At 37.1% G+C, this 22,804-nt stretch overlaps 1 protein-coding gene and 1 long non-coding RNA gene across 27 annotated transcripts; both read right to left on the reverse strand.

The window, feature by feature from the left end:
* Window positions 1-1,834: 1,834 nt before the first annotated feature.
* Window positions 1,835-5,118, reverse strand: LOC120548674. Its single transcript, XR_005637250.1, has 3 exons — window positions 5,079-5,118; window positions 3,159-3,223; window positions 1,835-1,881 (listed from the first exon to the last, which is right to left on the reverse strand). It is a non-coding gene; the product is annotated as an uncharacterized LOC120548674 (long non-coding RNA).
* A 2-nt stretch (window positions 5,119-5,120) lies between these two features.
* On the reverse strand, window positions 5,121-19,852 carry LOC120548673 (pre-mRNA-splicing factor cwc-21-like). 26 transcript variants are annotated; one of them, XM_039785045.1, is made up of 27 exons: window positions 19,543-19,643; window positions 19,321-19,401; window positions 19,107-19,186; window positions 18,892-18,988; window positions 16,644-16,677; window positions 13,839-15,784; window positions 13,154-13,349; window positions 12,925-13,053; window positions 12,791-12,847; window positions 12,624-12,677; window positions 11,859-11,882; window positions 10,681-10,719; window positions 10,547-10,585; window positions 10,410-10,448; window positions 10,280-10,318; window positions 9,615-9,653; window positions 9,485-9,523; window positions 9,231-9,263; window positions 9,094-9,132; window positions 8,964-9,002; window positions 8,826-8,864; window positions 8,702-8,734; window positions 8,564-8,623; window positions 8,432-8,470; window positions 8,301-8,327; window positions 5,579-5,644; window positions 5,282-5,335 (listed from the first exon to the last, which is right to left on the reverse strand). In XM_039785045.1, exons 7-27 carry the CDS (start codon window positions 13,344-13,346, stop codon window positions 5,289-5,291), a joined length of 1,113 nt encoding a protein of 370 aa, XP_039640979.1. In that variant the 5' UTR covers window positions 13,347-13,349; window positions 13,839-15,784; window positions 16,644-16,677; window positions 18,892-18,988; window positions 19,107-19,186; window positions 19,321-19,401; window positions 19,543-19,643; the 3' UTR covers window positions 5,282-5,288. The 26 variants fall into 26 exon arrangements, with proteins under 26 accessions (XP_039640991.1, XP_039640990.1, XP_039640994.1 ...); XM_039785048.1 differs by lacking the exons at window positions 5,282-5,335; window positions 13,839-15,784 and adding an exon at window positions 5,215-5,243; XM_039785047.1 differs by lacking the exon at window positions 13,839-15,784 and having other exon boundaries at window positions 8,564-8,608.
* Between the last annotated feature and the right edge of the window lie 2,952 nt (window positions 19,853-22,804).

The raw sequence follows: 22,804 nt of genomic DNA on the forward strand, positions 1-22,804 counted from the left end.
AACAGCAGAGAGCAGAAGCCAGCAGGCAAGTGTTATTTACATAAACTTCTGGTGTACTTACAAACTTTCCAATTCATCGTTTTATGAGAGCATAACCTATTTGTACTAGTGTAGAAGTTTGGTATCATTTCGGGCATTATTAGTGGGGTCATTTACGAGATAAACGTGGTCCATTAGCCCCTGCGCTAAGCTATTCAGCTGATAACGCTACTCTACGCTAACTCTCCCAATGTTCGACCCAGGTGAAAAAAGCTTCTGGGGGTGTTTGGCTTGAGGTCATGGTGCAAAGGACCCCCAGCGAGCAAGAAGTAGTCTAGAAGACGTCTAAAAGACATCATTCTTAGACGTCCAGAAGACGTCCTCACAGGAGCCAGAATGAAAGTTTTTGACGTCTTTTCTGGGCGTTGTATAGACGTAAATTAAAGACGTGACTAAAGACGTCATTCTTAGACATCCAAAAGACGTCTTTTCTGGACGTTGTATAGACGTAAATTAAAGCGTTCTTCGGACGTAGTTGTTAGACATCCAGAAGACGTCCTCACAGGAGCCAGAATGACAGTTTTTTGACGTCTTTTCTGGACGTTGTATAGACGTAAATTAAAGACGTTCTACGGGCGTAGTTGTTAGACATCCAGAAGACGTTCTCACAGGAGCCAGAATGAAAGTTTCATTGACGTCTTTTCTGGACGTTGTATAGACGTAAATTAAAGACGTTCTCTGGGGACGTAGTTGTTAGACATCCAGAAGACGTTCTCACAGGAGCCAGAATGAAAGTTTCATTGACACGTTCTTTTTAGGACATTATTTAGATGTCAAAAACGTGCTAAATATGTCATTTTAGACTGCCAGAATAAAAGTTGTATTAGATGCGTTTTCTGTAGAAATGTCAAAGATGACTGTTAAGATTCTGTTAAGAAAGGCTTCTATTAACATGGAAATCCCATCTGGACATATTTGCAAGGATCAAAATAAAAAAATAAAAATGTTTACTTCAAACAATGGCGTTGAGTGAGTTAGTTCTCACTGAGAAAACCCAGTTACTCATTGTTAATGGTTGTCGTGTCATGAAACTGCAGACAGACCATAGACCTAAATTATTTGAAAGAATATGGATTATATTGATTATTCAATTGAATAATTTTTAGTTTATATAGTCTTGCATTTTTGTATCTTATCAATATAATTGTAATAAACTGCTTACCATTTTTCTGTAAACAAACTGATCACTTCCAAGAAATCAACTATTTAAATTTCAAAATATATTTTTATTAGTAATATTTAGAAAAACTTAAAACCAGAACAGCAGTTTAAATTAAACCAACAACACACTAATACTTAAAACAAGAACAGCAAGTATAAATTAACACAATAACATAATAAAACTTAAAAGTCAGAACAGTAAAGTAAAATAAAAGTGCTATAAAAATTTTTGTAATATTAGCACAGTATATTTATTTATTTATAACCACCACCCCCTACTCTCCCAGGGGCATGTTTTAGGTGGTCCGATGCCGCCGACTTTGGTTGGGCCTCTGTGGCAGCTACGTCCCCATTTCATGACAGCAGCTACAATCAAAGCAAAAAATCCTATGTAAAATAAATCAATTCAAATGCCACTGTTGTGGTTTAGCTTGCAGCTTAGATACAGATTATGCTTAGATGAAAATTTGAGTAACATCAATTAAATGAAATAGAACACATATTAGAAAATTACATCAAGCCTGATATTAAGCATTCCACACACATTTTTTTTAAATTACCATAATATAAAATCTTACCTTTTATTGCTGAAAACAATTTCTTGTCTTCGAGCCCAATTTTATCTTTTTTTTTCCCTTCCCTTTCAAATTAAACAGTGTCATTAGGTTGTTGGTGAAGAGCCTAATCCAACCAAGACAAAATAATATGCAATTATTCCACCACATGCAGAATTGTCTTCAAAAAAAAAACAGTGATTTTGCATTGGCACAGCCACACTATTTTTACCTTCATCAAATTGCCTGAAAAGACACTATACAATATAACCATATCTCTACATACATTACACCTCTTAGCTGAGAAGGACATAGGGCTTCATAAATTAGCCAGCGTTAGCCTTAGGCTGGCTACACAAATTGGCTGCGTCGCATGAGCCTGGCGTTTCTGTTGTGTGGCGGCTGCGTTGCATTTTCTCTGTCTTTGCACACCAGAAACGTGTCTGACGCTGCGCTGCTAGCCTTGTCTGTACACACACGTTTCCAATTGATTTACTACAGTAGTACACTTCATGTTAAACATAAAAATATACTGATTTGATTTGAAGACAACTTTGGAAGTATTGACTTTTATTCAAGTAAAAAAGTATTGAATTTTTTTATTACATTTATATCTGCATTTATGTCAAAACCTAGAGACTTTCAAACAACATGTTATCGCGTGAAAAATGAGCGTCGGTTCTATTTCTAGTATGCATGCGTTTTCGGCGCGGCATTCTGGGATTGGAGCCAGGCAAAGCCACGGTGCCACTGCAAATTAGCCTTGGGAAGAAATTTCTTATGGTGTAACATACATGTTCAAAAGTTGTTTTAGTCGTACAACAGAAAACTCAGATTGGACAGATAGTCTAGATAGCTGTATGGATTTACCCTGCAGAGATCTGAGGAGCAATTTACATAAATCGACAGAGTTTAAAGTTGTATTAATTTAATTATTAATTTTAAAGAAAGATAACAGAAATTTGGCCAAGAAGAGTGAAATCTGGTGGAATTTCCTCTCATGCCCTCTTTTGTCCGTGAGCCCATGTCTGTCTCTCCTTCTCTCCCCCTTAATCCTCCGGTTATTGTTGTTGGAAACCAGAAATAGGGCTTTTTTTATTCAACGTAGGGAATAAAACAGGGAAGTAAACCGCTGCATTTTATTTTAATGACCATCCGTTTAAATAAAAGTGCATATGTCATCTCTAAGGTGGCTTTGACTTACAAATGTAGCCATTTTCATAAAATATATAATATACAGTTTATCTTTTAGCACTATTTAGCTAAAAAACACCAAGATATAAAAACTATCCATATTGCCAAACCCTAGTGCACAGTCCTACTCTTTACTTAAACCAACAACTAAACCAAACTACCAAATGAAAACAGATTGCGGATCTGTTAAGTTAATAAGTAAATAAATACCTGTCCATCACTTTGTGCGTGCAGTCCTTTACATCTTTCCCACCCACTCTTGCCAGCTGACAAACCTATAATTAAAAAAACACATTCAAATATATTAATGGTAAAAAATTGAGAACATTTGGGTCCAGTTGTTTGCTGCCCTAAAAACATAACATGTAAACCATACAAAAATCATATGTATAATCATGAAATAATTGAAATATTTTAACTCAAATATAACATTTTTTTCCAAAACATTTTATCAGCAGGTAAATACAAAAGCTGAAAGAATTTGCTGGATCGATATTGAAATGTATCAATATATAAGATCTCTGCTTTATTACTCTCTTGCATATATTTTCTGGCATAAAATGCGACTGCAGGGTGTGTCTCCTTACAACAAAATTAGCACGCATAATCTTTTGGAACCATATCACCCTGACTGACTTGCAGCTTGGCAAAACAAAAACTCCTGCTGTTCGGATGTTGCCATTTCTGATATATTAACATTTCAACATTTTAATTAAAAGAAATATACTACAGTTTGATCAGAAATACAAATTTTATTATGATAAGCAAAACTTAAGTTACCTAAGACATCACCTACCACTGCAGATGTGTAGTGTATTGAAGTGAAAAGTGGAAATAAGTAGGGATGCACGATATTGGATTTTGGCGTCATTTCGATATGCCGATATTTTGAAACTGATTTTGTCCGATGCCGATGTCGATATTTTTCCCCTGATATATTTACACTTTAATTTTACTGAAGAGAAAGTCGCTCTCCTGTAGCTACCTTTACCATATTACACTCATGTGTTGTAGATAAGGCAATACACAAGACAAACAAAACACATTTAATTCTACCATGTAGATTTTACAAATCTCCACTGAAAAAAATGGTACATTATTTCACTTAGAGAATAAATGATATGCCAGTGCCACATTTACATTTTTAAGTTAAGACTTCAGTACTTATGAATAAAATAAATAAAAATTTCAAATAAAAAAATGACATCTTTTACTTGAACGTCTACCAATCCTCCACCACACACCATAATCATATCGGCTGATATATATCGGCAGAAATAATCATATCGATGTTGTGCCGATACCGATGTTGTGCCGATAATATCGTGCATCCCTAGAAATAACACCTGTTTTCCGGTTAGAACGTTCTGTGTTTCGCGCCCCCCTATTGGCATTAGTCAAGTCAAGTTAGTGCTGGGCGGTTTGACCAAAAAATTTATATCACGTTTTTTTTTATAATGATGACGGTTTTCCGGTTTATGACATTTTTAATTTTATTTTCATGCATAGTCAAGTGTTCAATGCATTTTCTACTTGTTGAGAGGAATTACTGCAGTAAATTGACTTAGCATGGTCTATTTTACTGTCATTAGTGAATATTGTAGAATATTTCCACACTAGTAATAAAGGGTTTGCATGGCCCTGGAAAAATATGCTGTTGCGTACAAATAAGAGCCAGTCATGCTTCTAATGTAGTGAGGAATCAGAATGCAAAGACAATTGTAGTCAAAATTCAGAACTTTAACTTTTCAAATTTCACTTCTTCTTTTTTTTTTTTTTTTTTATAAAACCCAGTACAAAAATAGAACAACTTGCAATACAGGTACATTACACAGTATTCAAGTAAATATAAAAAGAAATATAAAACAAGTGACTTAGTGAAGTTACAATTTGCATTAATATTACATACACTATCACACAAAATCTCTCATCTCTCTCTTTCAATAAGTGTTTATGTTGAGAGGAATGGATTCCAAATGGCTGTTCTCTATCATTTTACATTCAAAGCTCTGGTTTTTGTGTTTAGCGTGAAAGCTCACGTGATTGCCACCAACTCGATAACTATCACGATACGTTTGTTAAGGATAATCAATAGAATTGTAAGCTCATTAGAGGTTGAAAAATTCTTACCAAGGTTTCAAATTTGTTTTTATCCAGAAGAGAAGCCTCCCCCTCTCGAACTCTTCCAAGGTGTTAATCTTTATGATCTCAATGCTAGATTTAGGCATGCTCCTCTGGAGTTGTTTGACCTCATCAGTGAGAGTCACCAGCTTTGTCAGCACTATTTTTGGAATTCTGGCAATAATGACAAATTAAGAAAAAAAAAATTACTCACTATAATCATGGTTCTCTGGTAACAGCAAGGCATTTCAGTAAAAGTGTGCTCTCTAGAAATCCCAGAAAAATGAATAACTATTCAATTTGTTACATAACACTATTTAACAGGTAAACTTTAACCCTGTATTTGACAAATCAGTTGTATTAAATAACAATTTTATTAAGAGATGGTTGTCATAAATGCCAAAGCATTAAAATGAAAACCTGAAGTCTGATTCACCAGTTACAAAGAGTATGTAATGTATACATAAGTAATTAGTCTGGGTGTTACATGAAAATATTCTTGTACTTACTCGCTTCTGACAGGGGGAATGTGGTTGGCACATCCCTATTATAACTGGACATTTCATGTGAAAGACCTAAGCAGGAAAGAAAAAAAGTGTGTGAAGCGATCAATATATTTAGAACACTTGCACAATGTGCCTCATTGAGTGATACAACCAATGACATTCACCATCTATGCAGACTGATCTCATGAAATAGCGTATGTATGACACGCCAATTCGTATTTCCATTTGTGGCGTGCTATTAACACGCATAATCGCTTTTTTGCGTGTTTATCAACGCCGTTTGTTGTCCATTGACTTAACGTTAAATGACTATAACAGGGTTTCTGCAGGTATCAGCAAATCTTATTTCATGCTTTTTCATGCCATTTTTCATGCCACTTTAAACTAATTTAATGCCCATGTTCAACTGCAGATACTTTCACACACAAATTGTAAGCATTTGACAATGCCAATTTTTTATATTTGAAAATCGAAATTTAACTGTCAGATGGCTCACAAGACGGTTTACAGTCATTAAACGCAACACAAAGTGCTTCACAAAATAAGAACACAGAAATACAAATATTTAAAACACTGTTCACTGAGCAGCTAGCGTCTCTGCCCAACGGATCTCAAAACAACATGCACCGATAATTAAAGGGGTGATAGAATGATTATATAGGGTATTTCACACTGTTCCTTATGGTCTCCTAATGGGGTATGTAACATTGGTTGGGCTGAAAATGGCCTGGTTGATATTTTACTGGCCCTTATGCATCCCTGTGTTTTGGCCCTATTTGTAACAAGAGCTTTTCTTCCAAATATGGTATTCTCATGAATATTTAGATGAGCTGCGCGCTGATTGGTTGAGCGACTTGCCATACGCACACATTAGAGACGCGCGCTGATTGGTTGAGCGAATCCCCAATACACACACATTAGAGACGCGCTGATTGGTTTGAGCGAATCCCCAATACACACACATTAGAGAAGCGACAGAATCTCATATTCCAGACACTGCAATGTTTCATTACCAAATTCACTTTCCGTACTTCTGAGACTTTTAAGCGGAGAAATCAACTATAGAAATCTCAAATATGGGCTGTTTTACAAAAATTGATGGCTAATTGCAAATTTGGTAAGACGTGTCGGACTTTAGGAGCTCCACACAGTCTGACGAGAAAGCGGCAGTCTGCTGGGCTCCATACCCAGGGCAAAGTCACTCTTTGTGGAGACTACACTACCGGGGCTCCGCGGCCGGCTGTCGGCATAACTATAATATATTTACGGTTTGAATTTCGTCACGCCACTTACATAAACATCATTCCCTAATGTCTTATAAAGCTAACCGTTGTGTCCGATTTGATTTTAAGGGCATTTCTCTTGAAGCGCAGACGTCTCTTTGTAGGACTAGCAGCTGCTTGCTATATGTCCCATTCATTACAATGGGTAAATGCCGTAGCTAGCTAGCTACACTATCGGCATAACTAAATTATATTTACAGTTTGAATTTCGTCACGCCACTTATATAACATCATTCCCCAGTGTCTTATAAAGCTAACAGTTGTGTCCGATTTGATTTTAAGGCATTTTTATGAACGCAAGGCGTCTTTGTAGGACGAGCAGCTGCTTGCTATATGTCCCATTCATTACAATGGGGACATATCGCAGCTTGCTCACTTTCGCATAACTAAAGTATATTTACAGTTTGAATTTCGTCACGGCATGAATATTACAGGTTCCTCAAGGTCTTACAAAGCTTAGCTAACACTTGTCCGATTTCGGATTTCAATTGAATGTATTTTTGTGAATGTCAGAGTTAGGAGGAGGCTAGCTCTCATTGATGGACTCCATCTCACCGCGGCTCTATCAATGAGACTCGCGGACAAGAGGTGTTTATTTCCCCGATTGTTTATTTAAATAATTCAAAACACATACCCATTATAAGATTAACTGGAACCTGCGGGCTGCGGTAAGAGATTGCGGGCGTAACAAGCTCGCTGATCGCGCTCTCACTCACATACACCGGGCATTTAGCTAGCAGGAAGATTTTCCCATTTTTCCGTCATTTGAAATTTATTCCGTTCTTTTGCCACAGCGTACACTCTCTCACATAGACCGTAGACTCACCGCACGTTGCATTACTAGCATCCGGTGTCGCGACTTTGTGCACCAACCGTAAAAAACAGCCAATACTGTCTGTGACCATTACGCTATACTTCTGATCAAAATTAGATTTAGATGTTTATATAATCAAAATAAATCGTGAAAAACAATGTTTTTATTCCATCAAGTTTACATAATTTTTAATGCCTTCGAACATCGAAGTTAATGCTTTTTCATGCCATTTCATGCCTTAATTTTCACAAAATCTATTTAATTACTTTTCATGCTTTTTAATGACCCGCGGAAACCCTGTATAAATATATATGACCTACCCCAACCCCGTCCCTAAACCTAACCGTCACTGGGGTTAAGAACATTTATTAATCTTTTCATACCATCTTAGGGAAAAAAATATCACTCCCCAGATATAGATATTCATTTTGTTCCGTTTCACGCTGAACTTTAATGGCTTTGACATACACGCGGACTCACTGTGACATTTAACGGCGTAGACTGACACGCGGAATAACATCTTACCACGCGGATAGCTCAAAATGCGTATAGATAACACCCCACTTGGCATGAAAGTGGCGTGTATGTTTATGCAAAGTCATGATGTCATGTTGATCTATGGACCTACCTTCCACAGCCTGGGACCTGTGTACACCTGAGAAACCCAAACTACCAACATTAGTTATCCAGTATGAATAGTATTATTCATGCTAATTTGATATTCAATAAGACAAGCCAAATGTAACTGGCAATACTCACGACTGCTTGAATTGTCCCGGCCCACAGACCTGGATGAACCTGTGCAACCCAAATGTAGCCATTATCAATAGTGCTAATTACCTATGCTAATTTAATATTCAATAAAACACTACTGTGCCTGGCTATACTTACAACTAATTGAACTGTCCCGGCCCACAGACCTGGACCTGGACGAATCTGTGGAACCCAAAACTGAAACATCAGTTTGTCATGACCAATTAGTAACCTGCATACTAATTTGATAATCTAAAAATGAAAAGTTAAACTCACCACAAGTTGACCTGTCCAAAGACCTGGGTGTGCCTAAGCAATGCAGAGCAGAAACATCAGTCATTCATTATCATTAGTCCTAGTGACCTGCCTGCAATATTCAGTAATGAAAGGCTATACTCACGACTAGTTGTCCTGTCACGGCCCGCAGACCTGGCTGTACCTAAGCAATGCAGAACAGAAACATCAGTCAGTCATTATCAAGTGTTAGTTACCGGCTGCCTGCTGATTTGATAATCTGGAAATTAAAAGTTAAACTCACGACTAGTTGTCCTGTCACGGCCTGCAGACCTGGGTGAACCTAAGCAATGCAGAGCAGAAACATCAGTCAGTCATGATCAACAGTCCAAGTGACCAGCCTGCAATATTCAACAATGAAAAGTTAAACTCACGACTAGTTGACCTGTCACGGCCCGCAGACCTGGGTGAACCTAAGCAATGCAGAACAGAAACATCAGTCAGTCATGATCAACATTGTTAGTAACCTGCATACTAATTTGATAATCTAAAAATGAAAAGTTAAACTCACCACTAGTTGACCTGTCCAAAGACCTGGGTGTGCCTTAGCAATGCAGAGCAGAAACATCAGTCATTCATTATCATTAGTCCTAGTGACCTGCCTGCAATAATTCAGCAATGAAAGGCTATACTCACAACTAGTTGTCCTGTCACGCCCGCAGACCTGGGTGTGCCTAAGCAATGCAGAGCAGAAACATCAGTCATTCATTATCATTAGTCCAAGTGACCTGCCTGCAATATTCAGCAATGAAAGGCTATACTCACGACTAGTTGACCTGTCACGGCCCGCAGACCTGGGTGAACCTAAGCAATGCAGAGCAGAAACATCAGTCAGTCATGATCAACAGTCCAAGTGACCAGCCTGCAATATTCAACAATGAAAGGCTATACTCACGACTAGTTGTCCTGTCACGGCCCGCAGACCTGGCTGTACCTAAGCAATGCAGAACAGAAACATCAGTCAGTCATTATCAAGTGTTAGTTACCGGCTGCCTGCTGATTTGATAATCTGGAAATTAAAAGTTAAACTCACGACTAGTTGTCCTGTCACGGCCTGCAGACCTGGGTGAACCTAAGCAATGCAGAGCAGAAACATCAGTCAGTCATGATCAACATTGTTAGTTACCTGCATACTAATTTGATAATCTAAAAATGAAAAGTTAAACTCACCACTAGTTGACCTGTCACGGCCCGCAGACCTGGGTGAACCTAAGCAATGCAGAACAGAAACATCAGTCATCATGATCAACATTGTTAGTTACCTGCATACTAATTTGATAATCTAAAATGAAAAGTTAAACTCACCACTAGTTGACCTGTCCAAAGACCTGCGTATACGCAATGCAGAGCAGAAACATCAGTCATTCATTATCATTAGTCCTAGTGACCCGCCTGCAATATTCAGCAATGAAAGGCTATACTCACAACTAGTTGTCCTGTCACGGCCCGCAGACCTGGCTGTACCTAAGCAATGCAGAAAGAAACATCAGTCAGTCATTATCAAGTGTTAGTTACCGGCTGCCTGTTATTTGATAATCTGAAATTAAAAGTTAAACTCACGACTAGTTGTCCTGTCACGGCCTGCAGACCTGGGTGAACCTAAGCAATGCAGAGCAGAAACATCAGTCAGTCATGATCAACAGTCCAAGTGACCAGCCTGCAATATTCAACAATGAAAGGCTATACTCACGACTAGTTGACCTGTCACGGCCCGCAGACCTGGGTGAACCTAAGCAATGCAGAACAGAAACATCAGTCAGTCATGATCAACATTGTTAGTTACCTGCATACTAATTTGATAATCTAAAAATGAAAAGTTAAACTCACCACTAGTTGACCTGTCACGGCCTGCAGACCTGGCTGTACCTAAGCAATGCAGAGCAGAAACAAACATTAGTGATTCTTTATCAACAGTCCAAATGACCAGCCTGCAATATTCAGCAATGAAACGTTATACTCACGACCAGTTGACCTGTCACGGCCCGCAGACCTGGGTGAACCTAAACAAACCAAATCGAAAATGTCAGTCAGTCATGATAGGAAGAAGTAGATGATAGAAGTAGTAGGGCTGCACAATTAATCACATTTTAATTAAAATGGCAAAATTTGTTAAAGGCAAAATATGTGTCATACATTCTAAAATAAAGGTATTGTGGTTCTGCAGAGACATCCTTGCCTACAAATAGTATCCTACAGTCTAAAAAATAATCTTTGTTTGGTACAGATCCTCTCAAAAAAAAGAAATATTTTTAATATTTAATTTTATATATATATATATATATATATATTTTACAATTAGCATAATGATACAAAAATGATCATTCCCTCAAATATCATAAATCATATCACAGTTGCAATATCAGTAAAATTAATTGCAATTAGATATTTTCCTAATATCGTGTGATCACAGTAGTGATTACTTGCATGTTGATTTGGTATTCTAAAAATAAAAATTAAACTTTGGAACGAATTGTTAAATTAAAATATAATTTGAATAGTAAAAAAAAAAATATTATTTGATTACTAAAATCACAAAATGCTCGATATTTGATGAACAATTGGCTTTATAAACAGACACTACTTCCTGAACTTCAGCCTGCTCCTTTGTTTCCTGTTTGCCATTATTGGACAAACTGATGAATCCAGGTATGCTTGGCCTATGTAGTCACAGCAACACTAATCAGACACACCTGGATTAATCAGTTTGTCCTATAATGTCAGACAGGAAACAAAAGAGCTGGCTGAAGCTCAGGAAGTAGTTCAACTGTGCATAAAACCAATTCAAGTAAATTCAAGTTAGCGAGAGTGCGAAATATAAGGCAATGTGAGGTTTTTAGTTTACTGAGCTAATGTTATGTATCATGTAATGTTAGTGACAGGCTGCGGCTGGGATTCGGAAGGATGGGTAATAGATTTAACATTAAGTTTAAAATTGTCATCCACCAAGCCAAAATGCTTATGTTATCATTATCATTAGACAGCCAATTATGTTTGTTTCAAATTATTCTAATGTTTCATTACAGTGTTGATAATGCATAATAGTGAAGTACAGGCTTCATTTGAGCATTAAATATTTGAATATTAAAAGAAAAATGAAATTTGAATAGTATTAAATGGGAAGATTGACAGCTCTACTCACCACTATTTGATCTGTTGACGCCCACTGACAACAAAGACAGATAGTTTAATACAAATACTTAACTTAAAATTTGAATCTGGTTAAAATGCGCATGGTAGGGGTGTGACGAGACACTCGCTCACGAGACAAGACGAGACACGAGATTGGGGTCACGAGAGCGAGACGCGATTTTAACACTAATTTAAAGAAAACTTCAGTTAAGAAATATGACTGGGAAAAATAGTCTTTACTCAGAGAACCAAGGTTACAAGCTAGGGGTGTGACGAGACGCTTACTCCACGAGACGAAACACATCACGAGAGATTGGGTTCATGAGAACGAGACGAGATTTCTCGTCGCGGTGAAAAGTTGTCTCGTGAGGCGAAGTGATGTCAGCGTGATGGAGCGTGGAATTACTATTGAAAATCCCCCTGCCACTTTTAAATCATTTGTGTGGCAACATTTTGGTTTTCCTGCGGAAATAATAAACGGCGAAAGAGTGACAGACAAGACGAACACAATATGTAAACATTGTAAGAAAAAAATGCCGTATACCGCGGCTAACACGAGCACTATGCAAAAACACTTACAGCACCACCACAGCTTTCTACTAACTACTGCAGTTAGTAGTACGGCATTTCTTTCTTACAATGTTTACATATTGTGTTCGTCTTGTCTGTCACTCTTTCACTCTTTTCACCTCGACGAGAAATCTCGTCAAGCGAGATCTCGTAAAACGAGATCTCGTCACACCCTTAGCGCATGGTCATCTTAGTAACAACTCACCATTCTTTAACTTGATTGGTGGAGTGGGAAATACTGGAATTATTGGACTGGAATCTTAGTAAATAAGGGGTATAGCAAAATTAACAGACAGTTTACTTGATTTTGTACTGAGCACAGGCAACTTTTCAATACACATTAAATGAATGCCAAAATAAACATTTCTGTACCTCCTTTCCGCTTTTCTTTATCATCCTCCTCAGCAGTCGCCTCAGACAGGTCAGATCCTTTTAATATTAAAACACGTTGCAATTGTAACATGAGTTTGTGTGTTTTCTCTATTCAACAAATGATGGGGACATACCTTCAACAAAATCGTCAAAATGTTTTTTTTTTTTCATCCTTTTTTGGACTACAACCTCTTCGTCTTCATCTTCTTCACATAGTTCAGCATGGCTGGTTTGATCGTAGTCTTCACACTCATGGAAACTTTCTGCAAAGACAGCAAGCATGTCATCAAAGCTTATATCAATGTATAGTCCACATAACTTCTCCAATTTGTTTTACCATTGTATCAAAATATAAGAGGTTACCTGAGGTAATTTTTACTTTCAACAATGGGAAAGTTTCCCAGTCCTCCTTAGGAGCCACATGGTTGTCAAAACAATATTTTGCCCTCGTCTTTGGCCATCGAAGGGTTTTCTCAGCTACATTAACCCAGGCATCAGGGATGGTCCCCTCCATTTCCTTCCCATTTTCATTCCACACGGCCCTGACGAAAAGCATAACCTGCAACAAAAATGAATATAATAAATAAATGAACTATTATATATATCAAGTCAAGTCACGTTTATTTATATAGCGCTTTTCACAATAAAGATTGCCACAAAGCAGCTTCACAGTATGAGTATATATATGTATATATATATTTACTCACTGCTCTTGACTAAAGAACTTTTGAAGCTTTAATAAGGATAAGTCTATATTTATTTATATTTTACGCAGTGCAGGTTGTTTGATAATTAAATTTCGGTATATGTCCAAGGCCTACCAGTTAGACAGTAAGGGCACAGGTAAATAGGACATCTTTACTGTTGTACTATTGTGACAAATAACAAGTTTGCAGTATTGCTAAGATGTCAATATTTAGTTTAATTATATTTTATTTTAGAAAGCACAGTGCATTTAGTTTTTGCTTGTTTCGAGATTTGAGTTGAGCAATACACATTTCATGCAAATCATGCACCCATTTACATACCCAGTATATACTCAACGTACTTAATGTCTTGCCAATCTTCATCATGAATGTTCAATGCCATGCAGCAGAGGAATCATGACAGAGCCATTGTTGAAAGGAAGGCAGGCTACTTTTCGACCAAGGTCTTTTTCCTTGACTTCTTTTCTTCTAAGTCTACGGCCATTCCCTATGTAAGCAATGTTCAAGAGGTTTGACGGACATGGTTTGTCAAACAGGTCGACAGTGTGTCTCTGTTTTACCACATCGCAAACAACTGTACCATCTCCCCTCCTCTCTTGAACAAAAGCAAAGCTCTCATCTTCCAGAAGGAAACAGCTGTCTCTTCTTTTTGATGAAATGTACATTTGGGGCTTTGCTTTAGGCTGTGCAGTGGAATTCCCCTGGGCATGTTCAATTTCGACCAGGCGTTTGGACACCTGCGCTAATGGATTTTGGCCAGTCCTGACCAATCTTTTGATCTGCTGCAAATAGTTCTCATATGGAAAGCAACATATGTCATTTAAAGAGCACCTGAAACGAGAGACATCTTCATGGATGTGTAACAGGGCATGCACATTGTACACCGTAAATGTTTTTCCATAGAGTGCAGGGCAGCTAGACACAAAGTGCCTCATCAGATCAGCAGAAAAATCCAAATAGGCAGCTCTTTTCCTCTCATCTGAGTCCAGCATGATGGATACTGCCACGGTTAATGTCACAAAATGAGCATACAGCTGTGAGGAGACTGTATTTTTTAGTACTATGGGTCCCGTGTACAGAAGAAACTGACGGAACTCTGTGGCTTTCCACCTGTCCAACTCCTGAAGGCCACGGGGCTGTCGTGCAAACTCACTGGGCATCTGGCCTCGTAGCAGGTTTAGTTTTTGTGAGATTTCATTTTTCTGTCTCAGAGAAAGCCTACACAGTTTTGGGCCTCGAGTCAGATACACCAACAGCCGCCTAACAACTCCCAAGCAAACCGTATGCATATAATCCAAAACAAAGGCACTGACACAGGGAATCCCAGCAGCTATTAAAGGGCTAGATCCATTTTGATGGCAGGAATACTCTAACTGACTAAATCCTTCATCTGTGCGCAAGGTTGATGTCATCTGATTGAAGACAACTCTTCTTTCAACATACTGACCTTTCACTTGGCACCTCTCACAGCTGTCATATGCAGTATGACCTTTAATGCATTTTAAATATGCTCTTGCGGGTGCATCACAGATAAAGGTACGAACATTTACGGCATACTTTTTCTCACGAAACACCAGGCCATTCTGTTGGAGATTTTTGAACTCCTCCAAAAAGTCATGAAGATACGCATCAAGGGGCTCAGGTTTGCTTTCCCCGCAGTACAATGCCACAATAAATGGACTGAAATTGCTAAATGTAACCAGTATTGGCCAGAACTGGACTTTACTACTTTTGAAGATTGGTAGTCCATCAATGTTGACATCCAAACTGACTGTACTGTGTTGTTGTCTAAAAGCATCATTTTGAGACAGTACACGGGAAATGCCCCCCTCCAAGCCATAGTAAATATACTGTCCATTACATTTTGAATGACTGTCAATGACTTGAGGAGTGTCTAGTAATGTGCGTGCATCTTTAGGGAGTACATGTCCATGATCCCTTAGAATCTGCAACAATTCATTTAGGGACCTATTAGTAATTTGATGTCTTGTACTCCACTCTCGCAAGTCATTGCCGATGTTTCTAACTTGGACCTCTGGTTCAGGGTTCAAAATCTCCACATCTGATTCACATATTCCGATGTCAGTGTCAAAGTCTGAACCATCAGTGGTCACACTGATGCTGTGGTCATCAGTATTGCTTCCACCATCATCATTGGTTGTTTCCTCTCTGTCATTTGTGGTTACTGCGTCATCAATTGTCACCGCAGTGTCTTCGTCAGAGTGGAGAAGTTCATTGATGTCTGCTCTACGTTTCCTCCACATTCTTAAATAGGCCATCTTTAACCCTTAAGTTGAAAGTGTCAAAACAAAATTCAGTAAAATTAAATATTTTGAGTGTGCACACACACACACACTAGAGATGTGCGGATGTGCGGAGATTGTCCGTTTTTTATATGCAGATTCCGGATCACGTGTTCAGTTACGAATAAGTTAGATAGTATAATGTATATTTGGATTACGGGCTCTCTTTGGCGTTTTTTTTTTTTCAACAGACAAAAAAAAAAAAAAACTTATTTGGGTTTATTTCGCGCTAGATTGCCTTATATTTAACAAATGAACGAAATCAATGCTCTGCTAGTTAACTGGAGATGTTTTATTTATTTGTATTGGTACATTCGTGCTGCAGGATGTTTCAAAAGTGGCATTAACAACCTTGGCAAAAAGTTGTTTCAAAAACAAATTATGCCTATGCATAAAATTCTAGTCTAAGAATAGCATAGCAAACTGTGCTTAAAAAATTGAGGGGTAGAACGGTACACAGAAGTCGCGGTTCGGTTCATACCTCAGTTCGATACGATTTCGGTGAGTGTGTTAAAACCCACGTATTGTAACTTAAACGCATTGCAGTCTACTATTCCTGACAAACTTTCATGGTTGCAGTTAGTGTTACTACAGTAAATCCATGGTGAATGTTGCTGGACACTGGATAGTTCATTCATGGCACAATGTTTCTTCCTGGTTTCGACTTCAGCGCTGTTTGATCAGTTAATAACGAAGAAATTTGAATGTTTCTAACTAGATTTCACAACGATGGCATTACTTCTGTGGCAAATTTGATATATATATTGTATATATGGTACTTTGAAGACTAATTGTGTTGATAATATAACATTGAGACAAAAAAGGTAGAGGATGAATACTCACTTCTCTTGTCAGCTACTCAGATGAATGAGGGATCCTGGCCACAGAAAAATAAAAGAAAGAGAGGAAAGGGGAGAATTAATTAACAAGGGTCACATTTCAGTACTAGTATCATATTAAGCCAAACAAATATCAAATTGTTTCTTTGCCAACTTGAGGTGAAAACAAATTCACAGTTACATCAATGGACATTGCCTAAAACGGAAAGTCCATGGCAAGATGTGTTTTTAAAAATGAAATCATTAAAACTTAATAGTCTCTAATGATATGCTACTAGTGCTTATTTTTAAGAACACTATATCTATTCAATTAAGTGCTAGTACTTATTCATTAGCTACTATTACTGATTCATTAGATACTAGTTATTATTTATTACATAGTTACGTTTTTGATACAGCCAAAAGAAAGAAATGCCCAAGAAATTTCTGATTCTTTTCAAAATTGAAAAATGATTCTTTAAATTATTTTTTTTAAATAAATCTAACATCATAAAAAAAAAATTCACAAAAAAATTACTGTTGAAAGAGCCACATATGGACATATTTTGGAATAGGCTAATGTCATGTTGCCCTAAGACCCCCATCACAACGCGCGTTTTGTGCGTTTTGCGACACCATGGGAGAGCATGCGCTTATGGAAAGGAGAAAGCGGTGTGAACTGCGTTGCATGATGGCAGAGGTACCAGCAAATAATTAATTGATTTCAATATTAGTTTAATACAAACACTTGATTGTTCGTGTTTGTACTTGTATACTTTATTCATTGTGCATTAAATAATGTTAACAGATTAAATTTATTAATTTTAACAATGTAGAATCTTTTTTTATTTACCCCAAGGAGAATAATTGCTACAGTAGGCTATATAACTATTTTTTATTGTTATTTTATTATATCTAATGTTATTTAACAAATGGAATCTTATTGTAAAGTGTTTTTACTACAGTTTCCATCTTTGTAACCGTGATATATACTTTAATATATGTACATTTAAATTAAGCTTTGGTAGCGAAATTGGTACAGAAAATCGTGGATTCTTACTGGTATCGGTATCGGTACATAACTGGTATCCGTGACAACACTATAGTAGTTTAATGTACTACTGACACTAAAACTCTGAAAAAAATTTTTTTCTTAAAGTAATTTTTATTTTGGGTGAACTATCCATTATACATATTGTCATTATCCACAATATGTATTATTGCATTTTTGTATTATTGTTACACTTTATATTATATTATTACTTTATATTATTTATATTATTACATCCCTAGAAATAACCGTTCGGTACGAGGCTTTCGGTTCGGTATGCATTTTCAAATTTTTTTGGTTTAATATGAATATTTGTACAGTTACATCCCTAGTACTTATTTATTAGTTACTAGTACTTATTATTAGATACTTATTCATTAGATAGTAGTACTTATTTTGATGGTGACTAGTAACTATTATTTTGTTACTATTGAACACTACAGTGGCTTTTCTGACTAGTCATTATAAAGAATAAGCACTAGTAGCTGACGTTAATGAATAAGTAACGTTACTAGTAATTAATGGAATAGATAGTATCTAAAAAAATATGTAATGTTATTGACCCATTTTCAGTTTTTATAAACATGGGGACTTTTTTTTGGGCGAAGCCCACTGTCCAGAGCCCCAATTATTTTTGTTTGCAAAAGTTCATTTTAACGGATGGACATGTACATGCTCAATGGATAGACATTCTGACAGGATTAAGGTTAACGTTGGTAAATCACTGGTAAATCAAAAGGTTTAGAGAAAAAAAAATGAATTACTTAGGCTAGCTGATCCAACTGAGACTAACAAAAAAAAAATCGGTAACACTTGATAGTCCACTTTAGACAGTCTACTAACTATAAGTAACGTTGCAACTACATGTCAACTAACTGTCATTAGAATATTAGTAAGCTGTCTGCTTAATATCTACTATCACGTTATTTTGTTGGTCCCCCAACAGACATTCTACTGACTATAATTAACTTGCCAACTACAAGTCAACTAATTCTCCTAAATCGATTCCTAACACCTAACCTAACAGTCTACTGACTGTCTACTACAGCTTACTAATACTCTAATGAGTGTTAGTTAACATGTAGCTGCTAGTTGAAAAGTTACTTAAAGTTAGTAGACTGTCTAAAGTGGACTATCAAAATAAAGTGTAACCAAAAAAACTTTTAGATATTTTGAAAACTACTCACTATTAGTATTACCCTATTATAACAATGTTACTTACAAAGTCCTTGATGGGACGTCGACTCAAGTGCAACACCGTCAAACTGCGACAGCCTTCCTTGGCAACTAAGCTAGCTAGCTTAAGTAGCTAGCACGTCCTTTTAGAGGGAAAAAAAACATTTGAATTACTTAGCTGAACCAACTTGGACTTACGAAAAATCTTTATGATATCATTTCTGGAATCACTCAGTATAACCAATATTATAACATACTTACAAAGTCCTTGATGGGGACGTAGACTCAAGTGCAACCCTGTCAGACAGCAACACGAGGAGCTAGCTTAAGTAGCTAGCGGCCTAGCGCGTCCATTTATAGGGAAAACAAATTGAATTACTTAGCTGAACCAACTTGGACTAAAGAAAAAAAACTTTGATAACATTTCGAGAAACACTCACTATTAGTATTACCATATTATAACAATGTTACTTACAAATTCCTTGATGGAGACGTCGACTCAAGTGCAACACCGTGAGACAGCGACACAAGACGGAGACTACTAACGTTAAGCGATCTTAGTAACGTTAGGCGTCCAGGGGGAAAAACACATTTGAATTACTTAGCTGAACCAACTGGTACTAACGAAATAAAAACATTATAATAACATTTCGGGAATCACTCACAATTAGTATTATCAATATTATAACATACTTACAAAGTTCTTGATGGGGACGTCAAGTGTAACACGAGCCAGCAAAAAGCCTTGGTGCAGAATGCGGCGGAAGCGGAGCATGCTGCGCGGACTGCAGTCATATATCCGTCCGCCACAGAACTGATGCTGCGTTCCAGACACAGTTCTTAGCCCGTAAGTTACGACTTCAAGTCACGACTCACGACATGGTCGCGTTCCAGGCAAAGTCACCACAAACCCTTCTAGCTAGCGTTAGATAGTGGCTACCTAACGTTGACGTTAGCTATCTAGGTTACTTTACATTGCCTATTTTATGTCTATTTATTTCTACTTATCAGTGTTAATAAACGGCGTCTTTACAGCATCAAATGTTGTTGTGTGTGTGTGTGTGACGCGTCAAAAACTGTAACTGGGAGCACAACGATCTGGTACGAGTTCACGAGTAGTAAGTTACGGGTTTGACTGCCGTTCCATGGCACTTTCACGGGTAGAAGGTCGTGAAAACACGAGTTACGGGTTGCCTGGAACGCAGCATGAGAAACTTGTATTCCGAGCATGTTTGATCATTATATAGATCATGTTATAAAAGTAAAAAAAAAAAAAAATCAAGTAATTGTATCACAGTTTGAAAAAAATCACAGTTTGTATTTTTTATTATCACTATAAAGGTAGAACTATTTTTCACAGGGGATCGAGGGAATCTTCTTGAAACCGGAAGGTGTACCCAAACCGCCTTTTCAACCACACTTTTAAGAACAAAAACGAAAGGGGAAAAAAACACTCATATCCGAAAAACATGCTTATCACTTTTTAAAAAATATAATTTTATTAATTAGCATACACGTAATAAAAAAAAACACACCAAAACAATAAACAATAAAAAAATTGACATTTGTAGGAGTGGGTGAAAATAATTTTATATTTGGGCTTGCCCTTAGGGTCAAGGTGGTCAGAACAGCGCCTTAAAAAAGCTTATGTGGAAATTTACATTTAGGCTACCCATCACCCTCAAACAAAGACAATGACAAATGGAAAAAATACAATAAATAAATAACTTTTTCTAGAATACATAATTTAATATAAAACTTTAGAATAATTGTCCATATTGACTGGAAGTATTTGTGTCAACGTCTACCATTCCCACATCCCAAAAATCATGTGGTTATAACTCACATTATCAGTTATTGACAGTTTGGTTTATACCTCGCCTTAAGTTTGAGGGACCAGATTTGTGCCAAACTGCCTGTATCCTCTAGGCCTACCTCTCAGAGATCAGATCGTAAAAAATCATTAGTCATCCTGCCACTGCTTTCCCCATTGTCCTGTCTAAGTTTAAAAGAGCGAGGTGACCAAAATAATAAAATTATGTAAAGGGTTGAATGCAATACAATTGTGATATTGACAAGGATCTTAGCGTCAACTATGGCGTCGCTCCTACAGTGTTGTGACCGTTTCGGAGTGATAAGGGGTGATAAGTCTGATTTTGAAGATCTGCAAGGTCTGCCAGCCAGTTAGCAAGCAAACCTGCCCTAAAAAGACTGCTTGCTGGTGAAGTGCTAATTTCAAAATGTTACTGTTACTCACATGAACACTGTAAAGCAATCGGGTGTTTTATTAATATTATGAATTACTAAAAGTCATTTGAGAATATCTGTTTCTGTCTGAATCATTATAACACACCATTACAACTATCAGTGGTTTCTTTCTTTTCATTTTTATTTATTTATTTAAATTCAATACTTACTTACCCTATTAACCCTAGATTCTTTAAAAAGGAGACGTAACAATATTGTAGTGTTGTTTTTTTTGCAAATTACTCCACACAGCTGATCAACACTGAACCAGTTGACCAAGTCCAAGTTACTCATTTTTGGAGGTGCACTCCAAAGGAGAAAGCTTATTTATTTTGGAACTGTCTTTCACAGGGATATTTTGTGGTACATTGTGTAAATTTTATCAAATATTATGTGAATCCTAACTTTGAATTTAAATTTTTTCATGAATGTAAAAAGAAAATTGATAATTTTTAAATCCGAAAAAAATCTGTTAGCTAAATTCACAAATGTAAATTTTATGCAATCTTCAAAGATTTAAACATGAAATGAAAATCTATTTTGAGTTTTGAGTTCTCTAAGAATATACATGCTGCAGTGTTTAAGGACTTAGAACTTAATCTGGAATGAAAGACTTTAGGAAACTGGAGGGACTCTGGAAATGTTACCACAATGGCAATGGTTGTTTTTTTTTAACAGCCTTTTGAGTGGGCAGCCCAAAGTGGCCTTTAACATATTTTTAATCAGTCATTAAATCTAGATGTTTGCAAATGTTTATATTGTGGCAAAATTGGACATCTTTATTCACATAATTTGTCGAATAATTCTGGATGTCAACGTACAGATTATAGCCATATGAACATCTTTCCTCAACTAGTTCTGGCTGTCAGTGGACGTTTAGATTATGGCCAGATTGAACATCTTTATTTACCATTATGCCAAGCGTAACTTTCCTGAACTTCAGCCTGCTCCTTACTGTCTGTCATTATTGGACAAACTGATCAATCCAGGTGTGTCTGTTTAATGTTGCTGAGACTACATAGGTGAAGCACACCTGGATTGTCCAATAATGACAGACAGGAAACAAAGGAGCAGGCTGAAATTCAGGAAGTAGTGCCCGCGGCATAAAGTCCATTATGCCTTTTCTGAATGTCAACGGACGTCCAGATTATAGCAGTTGCCTAGAACGTCTTTTCTGAACTAGTTCTGGCTGTTAGTGGACGTTATGGCCAGAATGGACATCTTTATTCACGTCATTTATGGACTGTTTCTGAATGTCATCGGACATCCAGATTATAGCCAATATGAACGTCTTTTCTGAACTAATTCTGGCTGTTAGTGGACGTTTAGATTATGGCCGGAATGGACATCTTTATTCAAGTCATTTATGGACTGTTTCTGGATGTCATCGGACGTCCAGATTATAGCCAGTATGAACGTCTTTTCCAAACTAATTCTGGCTGTTAGTGGACGTTTAGATTATGGCCAGAATGGACATCTTTATTCACGTCATTTATGGACTGTTTCTGGATGTTATCGGACGTCCAGATTATAGCCAATATGAACGTCTTTTCTGAACTAATTCTGGCTGTTAGTGGACGTTTAGATTATGGCCGGAATGGACATCTATAATCACGTAATTTATGGACCGTTTCTGGATGTCATCGGACGTCCAGATTATAGCCATTATGAACGTCTTTTCTGAACTAGTTCTGGCTGTCAGTGGACGTTTA

This window comes from Perca fluviatilis, chromosome 20 (assembly GCF_010015445.1).
Source record: "Perca fluviatilis chromosome 20, GENO_Pfluv_1.0, whole genome shotgun sequence".
Classification (NCBI taxonomy): domain Eukaryota; kingdom Metazoa; phylum Chordata; class Actinopteri; order Perciformes; family Percidae; genus Perca; species Perca fluviatilis.

Coding starts and splice junctions, on each gene's coding strand:
- LOC120548673 (XM_039785041.1), bottom strand. CDS start 15,776: ATGGCCTATTTAAGAATGTGGAGGAAACGTAGAGCAGACATCAATGAA.